Source organism: Lissotriton helveticus, chromosome 8 (assembly GCF_964261635.1).
Source record: "Lissotriton helveticus chromosome 8, aLisHel1.1, whole genome shotgun sequence".
Lineage (NCBI taxonomy): Eukaryota > Metazoa > Chordata > Amphibia > Caudata > Salamandridae > Lissotriton > Lissotriton helveticus.
In genome coordinates, this window is record NC_136069.1 from 1,262,203,590 (window position 1) to 1,262,225,527 (window position 21,938).

General features: G+C 46.1%; 1 protein-coding gene across 1 annotated transcript in view; it reads right to left on the bottom strand.

Moving 5' to 3' along the window:
• The window catches only part of VWA3B (von Willebrand factor A domain containing 3B), a 1,052,517-nt gene that overhangs the window by 165,459 nt on the left and 865,120 nt on the right, over positions 1 to 21,938 (bottom strand). Inside the window, exon 29 of the mRNA XM_078658240.1 lies at positions 2,583 to 2,737. Coding sequence (XP_078514366.1) covers positions 2,583 to 2,737 — 155 coding nt within the window. The remainder of the gene's footprint in view (positions 1 to 2,582; positions 2,738 to 21,938) is intronic.

The window sequence follows — 21,938 nt, forward strand, 5'->3', positions numbered from 1 at the left end:
TTGTGCAATGGATCAGTTACTGAAGAGCCACGGACACCCCCCACCATGCATTCTACAATACTGCTATGTTAATGTAAGTCTGTGCTGAGTCATTGGGCAATCAGTAGCCACCGGGTGGAACAGGCAGACTGCTCTTGCTTCTCTGTGCTCATAGGGTGTAAGTCTATGATGGGGGTTACGTTTCAATTCTGCTCCAAACAGGGTATGGTTCACCACTGCACTCAGGTGAAGGTGTCCGCCTGTTTCAAAAGAGTGATGATGCCTTGAGACCAAAGTTCTCTTCAGGGCCAGGGCCTTGTCTTTTGTGTTTTTGGCAACAATGATGCAGATGTAGCGTCCTGATCACTTGATTCAGTAACTAGACATTTCTCACTCTCAATGAGTACCATGGCCCACTGAGGGCAAACATGACCTTGAGGATGTCAAGACAATCTTTTTGTCTTTTACATGTGACATGACCAATGCCCAAGTAGGTTGAAATCAGTCTAGGGTTGCTGGAGTTTCATCTTAGGGAGCCTGGCCAGGCAGTTCAGGGTGACTGCACCTTCTGAAGCAGGACCACAACTGATTTTCATATGGCTTCTGCTTGGCTAGAGAGTCCCAATTGACCAAAAATGATGCACAGGAACACACCCCAACTGATTGCCAGTGACTTAGCTTAATTCAACCATTCTTTCAATTACTTTGCTGTTTGTTACGATGAATGATTACACCCAAAACACCAAATACAACGATCCTCGCTTTCACTCATTGCCGCTGCCTTACTGAACTTTCTTCGTTTTTAAACTCCAGAAGTTGCTATTCTGTAATCAAATGGGAAAAAGACAAAGACAATACATTTGGAAATAACTGTGATCACTGGAACTGTTGGATACCACACCATGGCCTCGTCTAAAGTACCAACACCTGGGGGCCGAAATAGGAACCAAAGGAGGCAAACAGGTAAATGTAAATGTAAATGTAAATGTAAATGTAAATGTATAGGCATTTATATAGCGCACTACTTACCCGTAGGGTCCCAAGGCGCTTCGACCGCTGCGAAACCCTTCCTGGCTTCCCTGAGAGATGGTCCCTTAATGGGTATCTCCAGGGTGAGACCAGGCATCCCCGGCGGTCTGGTGGGGCCGTTAGTGAAGATGAGGCAAGCTAATGCCCAGAGTTGCCGAGTGTGAACACTGATCAGAGTGGGCACCGAGGCGAGAGAATTATCGAGTCCGCTGACCCTGGTCCAGAAACCTGCCGCGCCGGGAATCGAACCCTGGTCCCGGGCCGTCCTCTGCTCTCGGGTCTGCCGCCTCTAACCAGTGAGCCACACTACTTCACCAGGCTCAGGTAAGAACAATTTATATACGCACTCCACTGAGACAGTCATTTCCGCTGTTATGGACGAAATGAGGAAGGAGGCAGGCAATGTCTCCACCCATGCACTGGTCCTGCTAGACCTCTCAGCTACATTTGACACGGTCGATCATACTTTATTGATTGACAGTGTCAGCAGTGTAGGACTGTGTGGCACCGCACTTGAGTGGATGACCTCCTTTCTCGAAGATCAGACTCAGTTTCCCTTCCCCCATTTCGCTCTGCCAAAGTCCACTTGGGTTGCGGTGTGCCCCAGGGATCATCCCTGTCCCCAACTTGTTTAACCTTTACATCCATCCTTTATTACACTATCTTCAGACGCAAGATATGAAAATATTTAATTATGCTGATGACATGCAGCTAATTTTTGTGATCAACAGTATAGAACATAAGGTTCTCTTTCAAAGCACCATGCTCTATATTTGGGACAGGATGAATTTTCATCAGTTAAAGTTAATTTAAGGCTCTGGGTGGTAAAAGCCTTTTTTTTATATGGACCAGAATTGAGCGCCACATGCCCACTTGCCATCTGCGATCTGCCCATCTCAATTTACTAAAGGTGCCAAGAAGCAAAAGGAAACAGCTAGGAACAGGTTTTCTGTTCTGGCTCCTCTCACATGTAACACCCTCCAATTGGATATTAGATCAGTATCCAACTATGGAATATTCAGGAGACTCCTAAAACCTTGGTTGTACTAACAATCCTATGCCTAAATTAGTGATCGATGCTCTCCTCTGCTACTAGCGCCAAGAGACCTATGGTGAAGTGCGCTCTATATGTGATCCATAACATATATTTGTTGTCATTACTGTCAATCAGCAAAGTGCAATGCTGATTTCACAAACGTGGCAGACGCGGTACAACCTGGCACCTTGTATAATGCTTTTCATGATCACAGCCTGTTGATGGGGTGCTCTACCATGAAATGGTAGAACTGGCTTGCACTTATACTGACTCAATAGTATCAACCACCAGCATTGTCAAGGTAAGTAGATGTTGCCTAAAGAACAGTAAATCTATGCTTCCATATGTACACATATCTTGGTGATATGGTGGGAGTTGATATTTTTGCAGGTCAATATTATTTATCCCAATATTTTAACATACAACTGTTGCTGGGGAGTTTCAAAGATAACAGAACAAAAGATGTAACAATATAAACTGTAACGTACATTTTTTTACTTATTGCCCTATATCTCAATCTTAAATAAAGCACACTTACCTCTTGCTGTTCCCGTTGTGTTATTTGATACTGGTGAAACTGTTCTGCCATCTCTTTAAATTTCCACTGAATAAGCTTGAATTTACGTCCAGGAGTGTCAGGAGGCTGAGAGCTGGGACTATCAATACTTCGTTTACTTTCACCCCTATTGAATTCTGTGAATAAGAGAATCTCGTTTGTGATACAACAGACAAAGCAAAGTATCACAATAATAAGGAAATAAATCCAAAGAAAATAAATCTCTAAGGCTGTGGACTCCAGGTATGGATTATGAATAACACTTGAGTTTGACTAACAAGGTTCAAAGGTTTTATTCAACCGCAAGGTTATTGTACAAATTTATCTAGACATAGAAAATCAATACATGCTTTTGTCACTTCCGCAATACCAGTGGACACTTTCCACTCACCGGTGATCATTCCAACCCCCTTGGTACACAAAGTTCAATTGTGTTGAAATCTCACCTGAGCCAATATACTTTGGACAAGTGTGGGCTGAAAAAAATGAGTTATAATCTGAGTTCATGTTCCCTAAAAGAACCTGCAAAGACACTAATGAGGGCAGCCAGAATCCTATGCTCAATATGATCACTACTCCGTTTCCATTTTTTCATTAGGATCCACAGCAAGAACATAGCATCAATAGCAACCAACAATATCATTATGGGGCTACTCTACAGAGAATGATCATTGGTGGGGGCCACCCAGCCAGCAAATCAGTCGCCGGTCAACTGTGTGGGTTCCAGTATATCACAGGATAGCATCTAATATTTTTCAGCCTGGCTGTAGCCATACATTCATATTATATAATACAAAAACATTAGCACAGACCTGGTCAAACTGGCTGCGACAAAAGACCTTACAAACAAAAGGAGCTCAAGGGGAAAAGAAGGAGGAAGCCGCCCCCCACGCAATCAGTATTCAGCAATAAATGCCTCCTCCACCACACACCAATTCATTGTACGGCCAATGGCAGAGTTGCACAATCAGTCGTACTCCTGCCCCAGATGCGTTACTTAACACTAGTCTGTCGGGTCGTGGTGTGTTTACTTAAACTTTAACCCAGGTATAATCTCACTCCCAATAGTGAAACAAGTGAAATAAAGTGTAAACAAAGAGAGAGTGCCTCACGGTAGTAGCACCCGAGGGGTTCCTGGCAAGCAATTGCCAGTTTACCCACTTCTCATCATCGGTCACTCTCTCTTAGTAGTGAATAAAGAACAGAGAAAAACACAGAAATAATAATAAATTCCCAACTGATATAGGTGCCGTGCAAAAAAATGAACAACCTATCTGTCCACTCATCTAAGTTGAAAGTGAAAAAGTGGGTGTGTGCACCTAGAACCCCTGTGATAGCCAACAGGCGAAATGGCCACCACTGCTAAAATGTGGAGCAACTTGCTAGCTTTAATAACTTTATTCTACTGCTGCAAGTAGTCCTAATTAAAAATGGTTCTTATTATACCGCGTTTATATGCGCCAGGAAACCTATGGTGTCAGCGCGCTATACAAGTTGCACTTAACATAACATAACATATGATGCTGACATGTTTCATTGCTATAACTTCAGCAAATTCGTCAGGGAAACTCGGGGTTCTGATTTCAATTTTTGCTTTTCTCAGTTCACTCGACCTGATGGCTGCCAGCTACTGCATACCTGCAACCATCAAAAGGCATTGAACACCGTATCAAAAGATCACGTGCTCGCTGGTGGCGCAATTTAAAATATGGCCCCCGCTACCGAGTGCACTCGGTCAGAAACGCTCCTCATAGCAGTGAAGCGACAAAAGACCAACAGAAAAAAGGACTGGGAGAAAATTGAATTTGACTTGGTAGGGGCACTATTAATTGAGGACCCCATTGCCCAGAATGTTTACCAGCCAAGAGGCGGAGGACACCATCAGTGCTGGGTGGGGGCATGAAAACTGCACTCACCACCCACATCGTGGGGAGCTATCAACTAGGGACTCTATTGCCTAGAACCCTTACCTGCCAGTAGGCGGGGGGACACCAGCAGCTATGGGCGGGGTGTATCAAAACAGCCCAATCTACCTGCGGCATTGCACGCTATAATCTGGGGACTCTATTGCCCAGAATCCTTGCCTGACAGAGGCAGGGACACCAGCAGCGCCATTGAGAGTGCTTAAAAACAGTACGCGTGGCCCGTGGTGTGGAACACTATAAACTGGGTACTCTATTGCCTAGAATCCTTACCTGAAAGGAGGCAGGGGATACCATCAGTGCCATGTGGGGCTCATAAAAACAGCACTCGCCGTGAGAGACGCTATCAACTGGGGAGTGTATTGTCAAGAATGCTTACCAGCAATGTGGCGGCAAACAGCAGCAGCGCAGGTTAGGGGACATGAAAACAGCACACACCAAATGCAGCGCTAGATGCACCTAGGTATGTGCCCGGGTGAAAACTAGGCCAATCTGTGCCCATCCACCAAAAAAGGCTGGACTAGGCCCCATCTATTAGCTGAGAAATAAGGCTTCTCATGCCCTGGTACTGTGTAAGAATGTGAAAAAGGAAGTCTAGTGGCCATTCTGAAAGTGGCCACTTTCTTCACTTTATTTCTTAACCAACACAATGGGCGTCATCATTAGAGAGATATTGAACACTGACGTGAGAGTAAAATCTGCCCAAGGTGCAGTGGCGAAGATTACGGGGTGACCAATATCTACTGTCAAGTTTGATTTGCCATGTGATGGAGAGGACGACAAATGTGAACACACCACTGTTTGTGTTTCTAATGAGCCTCTAACAATAGAAATTCTTCCACAACCTAATGCAGCCAAGAAAGAGGCTACTATGAACAAAATAATTATTTTTTTACATTTAATGGTCAAATCCTTAAATAAAGAACTAAGGGATGTACTTACAAAAGATCGTAAAGAGGCTGAACAACCAGCTAAAGATAATTCTTATACATTTTTGTTTACAGCAGGACCTGCTGAAGGAGATTTTGCTACTGCCTTAAGGGGATTAAATAATTGGTTAAAACCACAATGGATTTGATGTTGTCTAGACTCTAAGACATAAAAGCAGTTGTTTCGATTCAATACAAGAGGTAAAAAAGATATAAACAAACAAAAAGTCACAAGTGTCTAACAAAGCTGACAATTCTGCACCAACACTGGAGGAGAGGTGCAATATAATTGAGGTCTGCTACACAATGTGAAGGTCCAGAAATGATCAGTAGTAATGCTGGTCACAGCGTAACTTTACATCTATTTGTAATTCTGGTCATATAAAAAGAGAACATTTGGACCTCACCTCGCAGGCAACCTTGTACATAAGTGTTCTTAAAAATGTTCCCCCTGTGAGGGACTATTAGCGAGAATCTTGGAGAAATTTGAGAATTAGATCAATCCATTAGATGTCCCAGAGGACAGATTTTAGAAATCAGTTATTTGAAGATCTTATCATGGTATGCAAAGTGAACTGTGCTGGAAGAGGAAATAAGTTCAACCAGGGGGATTGTATAGTAATGCACTTTAGAACTCCTAGACTAGTTAAATGTTTCTGCATAATCTGGGCTCCCCCCTGGCTAACAACCCAAGAATCATGGCGGTTCCACTTGAATACTTTTACAAACCCAAGGACTGCATATGACTACCCAGAAGTTGGTTTCACAGGTGCACTACTCTCATGATCTCTACCAAGGACCAATTTACTGAGGTTCGGTCACTGGATTAGAATGACTGGCTAACATGAACTGTCTGTTCCCTCTGCATCCTCATCATTAGTGTCAGGAGGTGAGGAGAGGATGTGGCCTAACGGCTAGGGCAGGTGACCTCGAATATGGGGAACTGGGTTTGAGTCTCGGCAATGACGCTCGACATCCTATGATTCTGGGCAAATCACTTAATCTCCCCGTGCCTAACAAAAATGAATGTGTCCTTATGTAATGCAACTGGTGCTCATGTAAAGCACTCTGTTTACCTTCGGGTCAAGTTCACGCTATATGAAACTCAGAAAAAAGGGGGGAAAAAGTAGGTAATGAGCAGATTTTTTCCCAGCAACCGTCTACACAGGAATAGCCATTTGTTCAAAAAGATCAAATGGGGAAAAGCATGGTGATATCTCGCCACTAGATGAACATAAACAATATTCCAGGCAAAAATAAAAACATAGACACCCTAGGGTAAACAAATAAGTATAGTCCTATGTTCTGAAATGTTGCAGATCTTATAAGGAAAATTCAAAATCCGGAGCAGTATGAGATTATCAAGTATATGATAACTGGTTTACAGGAAACGTGGTCTGTGAACTGTCCCCATATAAATGGTTAAATAACAACCTTCTCCAGTGCTATCCTCAGCTATGGTGAGGGCAACGGGGGCTGGTAACATACATCTCAACATTATCCCTGGTACTATGACGTATAAGAACTGATACTCCCAATATTTTCAGGTTATTGGTTTTAGAGTGCTAATGAATAGTCAACTTTATCTAATTAATTACTATAACAATGATTTTACTACATAGAAAGACAATGAGAGCCATCCTGTTGATAGAGTTATGGATCTAATTCATCCTGGAAACATGGACCTGATTTTATGATTTGGGTGGGGTTTGTAATACTCATTTATTTACTTTGCGGTTGAAGGAAGTCTGTGGGTCGGATGATGGTTTAGACAAAGGAATGACACAATGTTCCCACGAGAGGTATGGAGAACAGATTAATCATATACAGGCAGATGCAGCAAAGAAAATACTGGGAGCAAACGGGCAGATTCGCAGAATCTGGCCGTTTGCTCCCGGTATTTTTGCATTTGGGATGCATCATCCCAAATGCAGAAATCGCAATTTAAGGAATCTATAAATAGCGATTCCTTAAATTGCTCTTGCATCTAAGGAATCCCAAAATGAGATTCCTTAAATGCAATGCATGAAACCCCAAAAAATAGCGAATTCGCTAATAGGGGGAGCAAATTACCATGAAGTTGAACTTCGTGGTAATTTGCTAAAACTTTGAAAAATGCACTTTTGTGCATTTTTCAAAGTTACATGTTGCACACACACATGCCCTTAGGGCATGTGTGTGTGTAACATTTGTGTACAGGTCCATTTCAGGGGTGCAACAGGGTGTCCTTTGGACACCCTGGCACCCTTGAAATAGCGGAACATTAGCGATTCGGTAATAGCCTGCAAATCGCTAATAAGTAATGGCTTTCCCATTCATTCTTATGGTCCTTTAGGCCCATAGGAACGAATGGGAAAGCCATTCCTTATTAGCGATTAGCTATTACCAAATCGCAAATAAGGAATCTGTAGGAATCGCTAATAACATTGCGATTGCTACATGCATCCCGTTTTGCGAGTCTTCAATAGCGATTCCTTAAAATTCGCTATTAAGGACTCGCAAAACATAACTTTGATGCATCTGCCAGATAACGTTTAAATATAATATGGTATTTGCTAATGAGATGAGCATTTAGTAGACACCCTTTGAACATACCTTTAGGGGCAGAGTTTGTAAAACCACAATTGATTATTTGTTCATTACAAACAATTTAGAATAATTTGTGCATAATTGTAGGACACAACCAAAACTAGATAAGTGTCCATAGCACACAAAGTATGGACATTATTCCTCTTGGTAGTCATGGAAAGCCCAATAATATGGAACAAATTACAGATATAGAAATAGCTTCTGCAAAACTGTATCATCTTGAAATGGAGTAAAGTTAACCTTGAAAATGTATTCACAAAACGTATTAGGGACAATTACATGCAAAATGCCCAGGATGAGGAAGTTAAAAGTGATTTTAATGTCATTGCTTCTACAATCAAAGAACTGTTAAAGATGCCCTTACAAAATAAAAAGGCTATAAATAAGAGTTGGTTCGTTTCTAGACGCACAAAAGCCCATAGATCTTTAAAGGTGGCACTAAATAGATCAGTGAAAAACTGGGAGGAGGTATTGGCCGTAGATGGGAACATAAGGTGGCACTAGCGCCCAGGACACAATGAGTAAGAAATGAAGTATGACAAGCATTAATTGCCGCTAGCAAGTTAAAAGATAGCTCTTCAATTTTAGAAGATAGTTAATAACCCTTTCCCTTCTGGTTTTATTTGTAAAAGGCCTTCAGATGATTCCAGGTCTTGTCTGTGTAATATGGGGCTCGTAGAGGATGAATTGCATTTTCTGTTATCTCCCCCACATATTCTTAGTTAAGAAATGTGGGGTTGAAAGCTATTTGAAGACTATGATTAAGGAAATCTTTCATCTTTTCAAATTTGCAAGAAAACGGATTTAGCTCATATCAAGTTCTGTACTAATCATGTTATATGTAGGGAGAAGAACGTTGCAGATTTGTTGCACTTTTTTAGATATATGGTTTTTGATTAATCAATTTAGCAATATATTTGTATTTTGTATTTTTATATGTGCAGATTCTTTATGGAAATCTGTTATTTTTACTAAATTTCACATTAAAAAATGTACTCACTATAACCGCAGGCCGAGGATATTTAGGTACACGTACTTAATTATAGGACAGGTGCAGGTTGAACGTTTTGTTAATGTTAGTTAGAAAAGTTTTTGGAGCCTGTATTTTTGCAAATATGTTTTCATATGCCGCTAGTTTATTAATCTCAACAACGTTCTGTAAAAAGGTGTTTCTTTGCCACCAGGAACCACCTTCAATGTGCCCTAGGAGACACCACAGCAGGGAGTACTTATCCGAAACACAAAGCATCATTTGTTAAGAACTAACACGCGTCTTATTCAAAGAAGATAGTATATAATTCCCCCACTATATTAGCTGCATTTGGGGGTAGTCTCTCAAAGATCAGACAGACATATTTGCCCTGAGATTGCCAGGGGCACCTGGCCTACTTAATCATATTCACTTAGGCCCAGATTTACTAACACTTTGCATCAGGTTTGCATCTCCTTTTGACTTTGGTTGCCGCACTGTAGTGCGCCCCTTCTGTGTAAATTGGTGACCACGCGTCATAGGGGAACACATTTTATTTGTCATGGCAACCGTGGGGAACCAATGGCATTGTAGATGTTATGTTATGTTATGTTATGTTAATAACATTTATTGGGCGCAACAGCTGCCCCAGCGAAGGGGCGTCCTGGCGCCTGATCATGTACACAACACAACAGATCAGAGCTGAAAAGAAGAAAGTTCAGATAGCAGAAGTGAACAGGTGGGTTTTGATGGCGCGTCTGAAAAGAGTCAGGCTGTTGAGGGCCCGAATGTGTACAGGAAGGGAATTCCATAAGTCCGCCGCCAAAACACGGAAGGAACGTCCTCCCATCCTGCTCAGCCTAAACCTAGGCTTAGTCGCCAGATGGTGAGTTTCGGATCTGAGGGACTGCGTAGGAACATACAGAGAGATGAGACTCGCCAGGGCCGGTGGAGAGGAAAGCTTCAGAATCTTAAATGTCAGACAGAGAGCCTTAAATTTTACTCTCTGTCTGACCGGAAGCCAGTGAAGAGAGGCCAGGACAGGGGAGACCGAACAACGTCTCGAACAACCTACAATGGCCCGTGCAGCAGCATTCTGCACCCTCTGAAGCCTAGTCGCCTCAGCCTGGTTGACTCCAAGAAGCAAGGCACTCCCGTAGTCTATCCGGGAAAGGATAGAGGACTGCACCACCATTTGCCGAGTGGGAGGGTCGAAGAATTTGAGGACTGGTCTCAGTCCTCGCAGAATGCCATAGCAGGTGGCTGCTATCTTCTTTGTATGGCTGGTAAAAGAAAGGTTGGAATCCAGCCAGACCCCCAGATTTTTAACTTCGGCCGCTGGGATGGGGGCCATCCCTAATTCGAGAGGCCACCACTGATCTCCCCAGAGTTCCGCCTGCTTCCCTACAATCAGGACCTCGGTCTTCTTGGCATTAAGCTGTAGGCAGTTGTTACGCATCCAGTTAGCCACAGCTATAAGTCCTGCCCGGAATCTGGGCGCCGTCACCTCAGGGTCCCCACTGAGTGTCACCGCCAGCTGCGTGTCGTCTGCATACGATGTCATGGTAAGGCCACATTGCCTGACGACAGCAGCCAGCGGTTTCACATACAAGTTAAACAATGTGGGGCTAAGGGCAGAGCCCTGAGGGACTCCCAGTTCCAAAGAGTGGTACAAGGACTGGCCAGGTGGAATGGCTACTTTAAAAGACCGGTCCGAGAGGAATGAGCGGAACCACTGAAGAGCCTTCCCCACAATACCCACTTCCTCCAAACGCCGCATCAGAATGTCATGAGACACCGTGTCAAACGCGGCGCTCAGATCTAACAATAAGAGCGCCGCAGTCTGCCCCGCATCTAGCACTGACCGTAAATGCTCGATCATAAAGAGCAGGGCGGTTTCAGTGCTATGTTGAGCGCGGAACCCATTTTGACTCTCGTCAAGAATATTATTACGAAAGAGGTGGGCAGACAGAATGGTATTCACGTGCGCCTCAGTGACCTTGGCGGTCCAAGGTAGGAGGGAGATGGGCCTATAATTCTCCGGGAGCAAGGGGTCAGCGTTAGGTTTTTTCAAAATGGGCTTGACCACAGCTTGCTTCCAGGAAGGCGGAACCACGCCCTCACTAAGGGAGAGATTGATCAGCTCCAGAATGGGCTCACGACAAAGAGGCGGGAGACGGGTGAAAAGCTCCGGCTTCAGAGGGTCTAAGGGGGAGCCCGATTTAATTTTGAGGCTCAGAGTGTCGAATACCTCATTAGACATGGCCGGCAAGGTGGACAAGGTTTCGGACACCAAAGCCTTTACATCACCAAGAGCATCCCCGGGAGCAGATGGTATAAATCCTCGATAGATTTTCTGCACTTTCTCCACAAAGAAGGATGCCAAGCTTTCACAGTGCGAGTCAGTGCAGATTTCTTGTGAGGTGGCCCGTTTCCCCATCAGGTCTTTAAGTACCTTAAAGATTAACTTGGAGGGGTTAGGGCTGTTGGAAAACTCAGCTGCATAGTATGCAGCCCGGGTTTGACAAATCGCTCTGTGGTAAGACTTAAGCTGAGCAAAGTACAGCGATTTTAACGTGGGATCAAAAGATTTTCTCCAGGCCCTCTCAGCTTGCCGGCAAGTTCTCTTAAGCTCGGCAAGAGTCTCATTATACCAGGGGCTGCGCTTTTTAGCATGACATTTTACCCAGCGCAGAGGTAGGAGAGAGTCGAGGGCAGTAAGAACCCAGTTGCAGAACTGTTCGTAACCCTGTTCTACATTCTGCAGTTTGCCTAGAGGTTGTGCCTCCAATATCATGACAAACTCCTCCAGCTTAAGTTTACGCCAATTGCGCTTTAAGATCTGTTTATCCACCGGTTTGAGTTGAGGGTTGTCAAGGGGACATGTCACTTTAACCAGTAGATGGTCGGTCCAACCCACCACCATCGGGTCAGCTGATCTAGCCCGAACTAAGGTGGTAAAAAAGGGGTCTAAAATATGTCCTCCTATATGGGTGGGGGAGGTGACTAGTTGGTTAAGTTGCATCGCTTCCAAGTCCGCCAGCAAGGAACTAATGGAAGGAGATGCCGACTGGTCAAGATGTATATTTAAGTCGCCTACTATATTAAAGTTAGCGCATGTCGGAGCCGACGAGTTAACCATATCCACAAGGGCAGCCTTAAAAGCCGTGTCATTCCCAGGTGGCCGGTAGATAAGCACACCGCTAAAGGTGAATTGATGACTGACCTTCACCTTAAACGAGGCGCTTTCACACATTGGAAGATCCAAGGTATTCCACTCAGCCTGGAAACAAGATTTAATCGCCATGGCTATACCACCTCCCCTAGTCGAACGGTTCAGAATAAACACCGTATAGGTAGAGGGGAAAGCCAGATTAATGATGGCAGTATCAACGTCCTGTAACCAAGTTTCGGTCAGGAAAATGATATCAGGAAAATCCATATCAATCATGTCCCGTAGAGACTGATGGTGCTTGACCAAAGATCTAACGTTCAAACTCCATATGATTAGTGTTTGCCCAGTCCAGTCCGTGTGAATACTACGGACAGTCCTGTTAACTGGGCGTACCCCAATGGGCGAGGCCAGGGAAAAGGAGCCACAGGTACAGTCATAAGGTCCCGAAAGAGGGGATACCGGGACATGGTTACACACCAGAAGACTATCCTTTATTGAATAGAGAGCAGCGCGATCGTACCTGAGCATCGCCATGTCAACCAAGATGATAATAAGGAAGAAGGCCAGAGTCCATGACCCGCACCCGCGACCTCGACGCGGACGAGCGCAGACGGGCAGGACTCTGGCACGACTCCGGCCAAGCGACGGCGTCCCTCTGCGCGTTCCCGCTGCGCGGGAGAGGACAACTTTAAATAGGCAACTCCCAACACAACTCGAGCGTCGGGACGCTCCAAGATGGCGCCCGCGCACACACCCACTCACCCCAATCAAAGATGGCGCCCACGAGTGACCAGCCCCGGGACCCGGACCCGCCAAATGGCGGTGAGTATTCCAAAAATTAATTGCAAGTAAGGGGACAGATGCCCAGCAGAGCAATGGATAAAATCAGGGGTTAAGCAACATAAAATAACGAAAATGACCTAAAGGTAGTTTTAAAATCTCCAATTATCGAGCCAGCTAGCAGCGCGACCTGCGCTCGTGCAGCAAAGATCAGGAAGCCAGAAAGTGTGAGTCCGCCTTAAATAGGCAACTCCCAACACAACTCGAGCGTCGGGACACTCAAAGATGGCGCCCGCGCACACACCCACTCACCCCAATCAAAGATGGCGCCCACGAGTGACCAGCCCCGGGACCCGGACCCGCCAAATGGCGGTGAGTATTCCAAAAATTAATTGCAAGTAAGGGGACAGATGCCCAGCAGAGCAATGGATAAAATCAGGGGTTAAGCAACATAAAATAACGAAAATGACCTAAAGGTAGTTTTAAAATCTCCAATTATCGAGCCAGCTAGCAGCGCGACCTGCGCTCGTGCAGCAAAGATCAGGAAGCCAGAAAGTGTGAGTCCGCCTTAAATAGGCAACTCCCAACACAACTCGAGCGTCGGGACGCTCCAAGATGGCGCCCGCGCACACACCCACTCACCCCAATCAAAGATGGCGCCCACGAGTGACCAGCCCCGGGACCCGGACCCGCCAAATGGCGGTGAGTATTCCAAAAATTAATTGCAAGTAAGGGGACAGATGCCCAGCAGAGCAATAGATAAAATCAGGGGTTAAGCAACATAAAATAACGAAAATAACCTAAAGGTAGTTTTAAAATCTCCAATTATCAAGCCAGCTAGCAGCGCGACCTGCGCTCGCGCAGCAAAGATCAGCTGATCAGATGATAATTTGTCATGGCACACAGGCGTCTACCGACACACCTCCGTATGGTACGGGTAGGGAACATGTTGCGCAAGATAAACATTTATAAGACAGCGATTCGCCTGGTACTTTTTGAGTTTTTCAAACGATTCATATTCATGTTTTGCTGGTGATGTTCTGAATGCTTCTGCACATACATATTGGGGAGGACATGTGGCATAGTGGTCAAACTGCCAACTTTGGAAGTGGGGGACAGGATCGAGTCTTGGTGTTGGCTCAACATCCTGTTCTTCTGGGTAAATCACTTAACCTCCTCATGTCTACAAAAATTGTAATCTGACCTTGTGTAATGCCACGAAAAGTGCTCTAATGCCCTTGAGCCAAGTTTGCTCTATATAAAAAAATCGTAGAGAAATTAGGGGATTTGGTTTGTAGGTAGGCAGGGTACTTGTGAAGAGTAAATCTCTCTATAAAGCAATATATGTTTCTATGACTGTGTAGCATTTGCGATACCTATGTGTCCAGGCCTGTTTCTGTTTGTCGTCATCCTTCTCTACAGATAGAAAATGTAAACTATTCTTTTAAACTACATAACAATTTGAAAGTCTCCAAAAGTTGAATTTAATTTCATGACAGCCCTTTATACAATAATTCCAATTACATTCGCTATAACACTCTAACAAACACAATTAAGGGATAACATCATCATCATGTCATTGTGGCTTAGTTGTAAATTGTACACATCCTACAAACCAATCTAGCGGATGCAGAGATGGCAGCGCTCATGGTACAATGATGGTGAAAGTGACATATGGTTTGTTTTTATATATTCTCAGTCCAGCCAGTCTTCTCTCTGGTGTCGTCAAGAATATGGTCCACATAAGCAGCAGCATCCTCCAAGTCTTCCACACTCTCATGCAGGGGTGGTGATGATGATGGTGGTGGTGGTGGTGGTGGTAGTTGTGGTGGTTATGAAGATGATGATACATAAAACATATTGTTTACCACCTCCCAATGTCATATGTGTCCTCTGCGCCTCTCTTAACCACCTGTTGTTCCTTCAGCGCCACAATATAGGACTGGTTTGTTTGTCATCAGCCTGAGGTAGGCTTCAACATATATCTTTATCATGACCGTTATAATAAGACATGTACACACTCGATGCTGCTCGTAGAGTTGCTTTGTGAGGGTACCATTTGATGTCACCAGAGCTACTTTTTAATCATTGCATCAGCAGCAATGAACTACTTATATTTATCGATGAAAACATTGATGCTTTTAATTGATGGCACATATACAGCAAGCCTCATGCCAACAAGAAGCATACCCAAGGGGGTAAGCACTATAGAAAAGCCAAATATTAAGCATCATTATGCTAATGACTCATTTGAATATGCAAAACACTAGCTCTGTATCCCCTGTCACTAGTTATTATGAAATAATTAAAAGGGTATTTAAAACTACAACAAAATACCTTATGAAGGAAAAGACAGCAGTCACCGTCCGGCTGAAGCTCTTTGTCCAGAGCTTTTCACTACGATATCATTAGGTACGCCCAGGGCCACTGAATCTATCCGATTCTGCGACTGCTTTTTTTCTCCATAATTATGAATTTACTGCATTTGCCACATAATCCATCGCCAGCTACATAATTTGTAAAAACAACAAAATGTGTTTCTAGCTCAAACGGAACATGTGTCAGTGCGCACATATGGGAACGCATGTTGCTCTGCCGCGGAAGGCACTTCACAAAGGTTGACTCTTCAGCTTTCAGTAGCATATTGCTGTATTTTGGTGTTCAGCTAGACCTGATAAGGCGAAAGCTTCGTCCAGACAGTGTTAATATGTGTAAAAATTACAAAATAATGAATTCATATCACAAAATGTGTCACGTTATGCCACATAAAAGGCATTTTCTTGCAGCAGATTTAGTAAACACTGCCAAATAATTTTGTCCTCCCTTGCCCCATAGTGCCAGTGGCCCTGGATATGACTCATCTTCTACTGATAACATGTACAGTTTGAACACTATGCACCGCACAATGCTTCGCATAGACTATAAGGCACAGCATTCCATGTGTAGTACACCCCTCCACCTCTCACCTCCCAGGAATCCATATGTTCATATCATGCAATATCAAAGAGGAAAAATGATAGAAACTTTGAGGCTGGAGGGCCATAGAAAGAGGACTTCTCTGGAGACTGAAGTGAAAGAGCAATACTGGTGCTACTTGTGGGGTGAAAAAAACAGCAGATATTAACATGTAGATCATAAAGACAATTATAAAGATTATACTAATTTCCATAGAGCAATATACAGTTCATAGTTTAATGCAAGTTATCGGTAGCAGCCGCAGTCCGTGCAGGTAGGAGCGGTGGGTCCCGGTTGGAGGGTATTTCAACATTCGACCATGAAGGAAAATTAAATAAATAATTACTATCCCTTGTAGTCGTATGTCGATCGTGCTTTTCCCCCCCTTTCGACACCGGGGGGGGTGCTCTCTGACCGGTGGGGGATATTTGGCTCCGTTTCCCGCCCTCCTCCTGTCTCGAGGCCTCCCTCGGCAGCGCCTAAGCGTCTGGCTCGCCCGGCAGTGCAAACTGCGACAAACCTACCAGCTGCCCCTGGAGGGAGCTCCCTGTGGGCTGCTCTTTCGCAACACATTGGCAACTGGTTGTCTCCTGTTCTTGGCCAACCGCAGTGGACCTGCACCTACCATCTTTTTGGGGTCCCTCACTGGCGCAGTGACTCTGCTTGGCGCTGTGTGGCCCTGGACAGCCTCCTTGTCCTGGTGGTGCCCCGGCTGGACCTGGCACGCTAGGCACCCTGAGATCCCGGTTGATTCACACGACCGTGCCCGGGACTGCCCTCCTACATCCTCCCTTTGATCCGGGGGCTCGACACAGCTCCAGTTGACCGGTTCATTTATACGCCTGCACGCCACAAACCCTCCCTGGGCACCAGCTCACTTTCCACAATGGTTAAAAAAGACCCGAGACAGCCTAAACTCCAGTTTGAAAAACCTCCGGATACCTCGGCGGACCCTGCTGCGGACCCAACTGCTGCGGCGGCTCCCTGCGGAGGAGTCCGACTCGAACTCACTGGCCGCCGCCATGATAGCCGAAATGAGATCTGGCTTCAAAGCCATGGACGCCCGCTTTGATGACCTCGATAAGAAATTGGCCAACATGAACGCAAAAATCCAAGGTCACGACCGCAGGCTTGATGTGGTGGAGTCCAGGGTTTCTGACCTCGAGGATGGCGCCTCTTCTTCCCTGAAACGGCTGGAAAGAGTCGAGAAGATCCTTAAAGACGTGGCTGTGAAGAACGAAGATTTGGAGGCAAGGGGGCGCCGCAACAACATACGCCTTCTTGGCGTTCCGGAGACGACGCCCACTGGTCGACTAGACACGTTTGTGGAACAGCTCTTGTTGGACCTCTTTGGTAGGGAAACCTTTACCCAGGGCTTCGTGGTTGAACGATCGCATCGGTCCCTGGGCCCTCGCCCCAGGCCGGGCCTACCCACCAGACCGATCATTGCAAGGCTTATGAACTTTTGCGATCGGGACTCGGCCCTTCGAGCGGCCCGTGAGAAGGGCGACATCCAATGGCAGGGCAACAGCCTATCCTTCTTCCCGGACTTTACGTTCATGGTACAGGAAGCTAGGCGAAAGTATCAGAGCGTCAAGGCCATGCTGAGAAATCTGGGACTCCGTTATGGTATGCTCTACCCGGCCCGACTCAGGGTGGACATTGATGGCAAATCAAACATTTTTGATACCCCAAACGCCACACAGGAATTTTTCCGCAACTTCAAGAACAACAAAAGTGGTTCGCCCGGTGGCTCACGGCCACACTCCCCTCCACAGCAGTCCTCGCAATCCAGCGTGGACCTCTTTTCCCAGACCAGGAGTGGCTGAATGACTGTTTTGTTCTATTCCTTGGTTCACAATGTGACTGATGGTTCTTGCTCGTTCGAATGCATATTTACCATTCTACTGTCTTAGTTATTTGAATACTGGCTTGCCCGCCTGGCGTGGTGTTGCCATGCCCCATGGTGAATACCTCCATGGTTTGTTTTTGTGGGAACGGTACTTGGGTATTCCTCTTTCTGGGTAGGGAGAGGGTGGGTGGCGGGCGGGAAGGGTTCTTTGTGTTTTTTATTTGTATTTTTGATGTAGATTATTGCAGTCTGCAAAGTATGAAGATGGTTTTGAGTGCTATGATTTGTCGATACATTGACTCCATTTATAGGATATTGCAGATATGGTTGTGCTAGGTAATGTGCCCGGTCCCTCCGGACTGTCATTGTTAACTTGGAATGTGCGGGGCCTGAATGATAATAGAAAACGGAGGCAAGTCCTGAACTACGTGGCACGTCATAAGGTAGACATCCTTTTTATGCAGGAAACTCATTTGTCAGAACAGGTACTTCTCCAGGTACTTCTCCAGTTATAGCTCCTATTCAAGAGGGGTGGCTATCCTTGTGCATAAGCGCATCCAGTTCGCACACTTTGCCACAAAATGCGACCCTGAAGGTCGTATCTTGATCATCACTGGTCAGCTAATGGGTCTGGTCTGTGTCTACGGCCCGAACACTGACTCTCCCTCTTTCTATCAGTCCCTTTCCACCCACCTCCCTGCTACTGACACTGGGCTCTTGATTATTGGCGGGCACTTTAACCTTCTCATGGATCATGATAGAGACAGTACCGCTTCCACCCCCGATTCCAAACCCTATTCCCGACAGGCCCTTCGAGAGATCTGCACACATTATTCCCTTGTTGACGTTGAGGCACATTTACACTCTATCAGCCCTGTTTTCACTCACTACTCTGGGTTCCACAACACATGGACCAGACTAGATTACTGGTTAGTCTCTCCCGTGATTGCTAGCTGGTTGGGATCAGTCCGCACTCTCCCCCGCACTCTTTCCGATCACTGCCCGGTTCTTCTCCAACTGTTTATCCCGAGAGAGGGGGGTTATGAGAGGTGTTGGCGTTTCCCTGGACGGGCGTTGCTGGACTCCGTCTTCACCGAGGAGGTGCGACAAGCTATCGAAGATTACTTTGATTCGAACACTGGCACTGTTGACACCTGGGCGGTCCTGTGGGAGGGCTTTAAGGCATATATCAGAGGGGTGTGCATTTCAAAACACACAGGGATTCTCCGAGACCTGCGCTCCACCTTAGACAAGATCGATGAAGAAATTGCCGCCGCTGACCGCGACCTACTTACTGCCCCCTCAGACGCCCTGTCCGTTACTCGTTTAGCGCTTTATATTAAATTCCGGAATGCGGCTGATAGGGAACTTTAATTTCTCAATAGACACTGCTTGGCAAGGCGTTATGGAGAAGGCGAACGCCCTGGTCACCTATTAGCGAACACTCTGCGCCCTCCTAGAGCCCCTACTTGCATCATTTCCATGTCTGGTCTAGACGGCTCCCCAGTACAGTCTACCCCGGCGGTCTGTGAGCTCTTCCTCACGTACAATAAGACCCTTTACACCTCACGCCTCTCCGGAAATCAGGCCGACCAAGAAGAGTATCTATCGGAGGTGGCCCTTGTGTATCTGGAGCGTTACATGCAAGAGTTCCTCCTAGCCCCTATTACTGCAGACAGCATCATAGAAGCCATTGATACTTTGCGTGGTTCTTCGGCCCCCGGACTGGACGGCTTCTCAGCCGATTTTTATAACACATATGAAGAACTTCTGGTGCCTCGGCTGGTTGAGGTCTATGTGGAGGCCTGGGATGTGGGCATCCTCCCCCCAACGTTTTGTGAAGCAGTGATAATTCTATTGCCTAAACCAGGGAAAGACCCCTTGCTCTGTGGTTCATATAGACCGCTGTCACTGCTGAACACGGACTACAAAATCCTAGCTAAAGTGATAGCAATCAGACTGTCCCTTCTGATGGAATTTATCATCTCTCCCGTGCAATCGGGTTTTGTTCCACATAGGTCTACGTCCCTTAACCTCCGCACCTTATTCAAGGTCTTACACCGTATTGACCCCGTTACTCTAGCTGCTGCAATTTTATTAGACGCGGAGAAAGCATTCGATTCTCTGGAATGGCCCTTCTTCCTTTCTGTCATGCGCCATATGGGCATGCCGGAGTGCTTTATTGCAATGGTTGCCCTTTTGTATACCAGGCCCACCGCTCGGCTGCGACTTAATGGAGTATTGTCTGATCCCTTCCCTCTATCTATTATTTTAGCTCTAGATCCCTTGGCCCGGCAGTTCCAGGAGAACCACCTCCAGCGCGGATTGCAGTTTCGAACTGGCCCTTTATTGATGTCCATGTACGCAGATGACATGATACTATATGTCAGGCACCCCCGCTGTAATCTGTCCCCATTAATACGGGAAATTATTCGTTTCGGTGCATTCTCAGGACTGAATATGAACTGGCACAAATCTGTCATCTGTCCACTAACTACCAGCACTACACCCTGGTCTTTTGACTTTCCGCTGGAATGGTACGATGATTCCGTTAAATACTTAGGAATGCATATCCACCTAGACACTGCATCGATGATACGCCTCAACTATGGCTCTGCAGTCTCTGTGTTGGAATCACAGATTAACCGCTGGATTGGTCTACCCCTCTCCATGGCCGGGAGAATAGCGATTATTAAAATGGTGGTGCTTCCACGGTTTTTATATTATTTTAATACCATACCGGTTCCTCTCACCAAAGCCTTCTTCAAGCAACTTCGCTCACTTCTGCTCCGATTGATCTGGGGTGACCGCACGCCATGTGTCAGCTGGAGAGTCTTGACCATGCCGCAAGATAAGGGCGGGCTGGGGGTACCGGACTTCTACTTGTATTATTTACTTGCCCAATGTGCCTATGCCTATTCTTGGTTCCACCCAGACGCACGTATTCCATACTTACGTCCAAAGGCGGATTTGGTTCTCCCTAGACAGCTTCTCACACTTCTTCCCACTGGCTTCCCTCGGGACCAGCGTGACATACAAACCGTATCCACCACATGCTGGGCCTGGATTAAACTGCGTAAACTTTTAGGGCTAGATGTGCTTTACTCTCCGGCATTGCCCATTCCAAATGCTTCCCTTCTTCCCATTACAGAGGAGACGTTGGTGAAGCATACCTTGCAGAAATTTACTATTGGCACCCTCGGGGATCGTTTCCCCGATGGTCATGTATTCTCTATGACGGAGGAAGCCCGATTCTCTGATTCTCCGACCGCTCCTTTATGGACGCATTTATCCTCACCCGACTTCGCTCAGCATTGAGGGCATGTTTCCCCTCCTTTCCTCTAGCCCCCGAGGAGGTCCCCCCTCTTACGTTAGTGATACAGAGCCCATCTAACACGCACCTGATCTCCAAGTTATATAAGCAATGCGTAACACTTAAACCTAGTGATGACTCCAAAATCAGGGCCGAATGGGAGAGAGACTTGGGCGTCCTATTTCAGATGAGCAATGGACATATTGTTGTAAGGCCACAACGGATGTCTCCCTGAATAGTCGGCATAAGTTGCTACAGTTTAAATTTCTCCGGCGGATGTATTTCACCCCGGCTCGTGCACATAGAATAGACGACTCCCGGCCCCACCACTGTCGGAAATGTCTTTCCCCTTTTGCAGATTTCGCACACTTGACATGGACTTGCCCCAAGATACATCAATACTGGTTAGACGTTCACACTACTTTGGGGGATATACTCTCTATGCCACTCCTGCCTACTCCTGAGATTGCACTGCTGGGATATGTCGTAAATTTCCCTAGGAACATTTGTAAATTGGCAGCGCTTGGCTTCATGTTGGCCACCCCCTTTTGTACCGCTTTGGCCGCCATAAGTGTGGCAGGGTATGCTCAGACGTGAGTCCCTTGCTCACTTTGCCACTGGATTCAAGCAAGCCGGGCTGAAGACGGCTGTAATGCCAGAAACCGGCCCTCGGAAGCTTGTTTCCGGTCCAGGGAAGGCATGGCTTGGCAGTTCGGGCTGGACTGTTCCCATGAGGCACAGGGTCAGACTGATTTGCATATAGCCATGTCGGAACTTGGGTGGCAGAGTGGGCTAAAGAACGGTGATGGATCAAACCCAGATCTTTTGACTGGGTGGGAGTGTTTGATTGGTT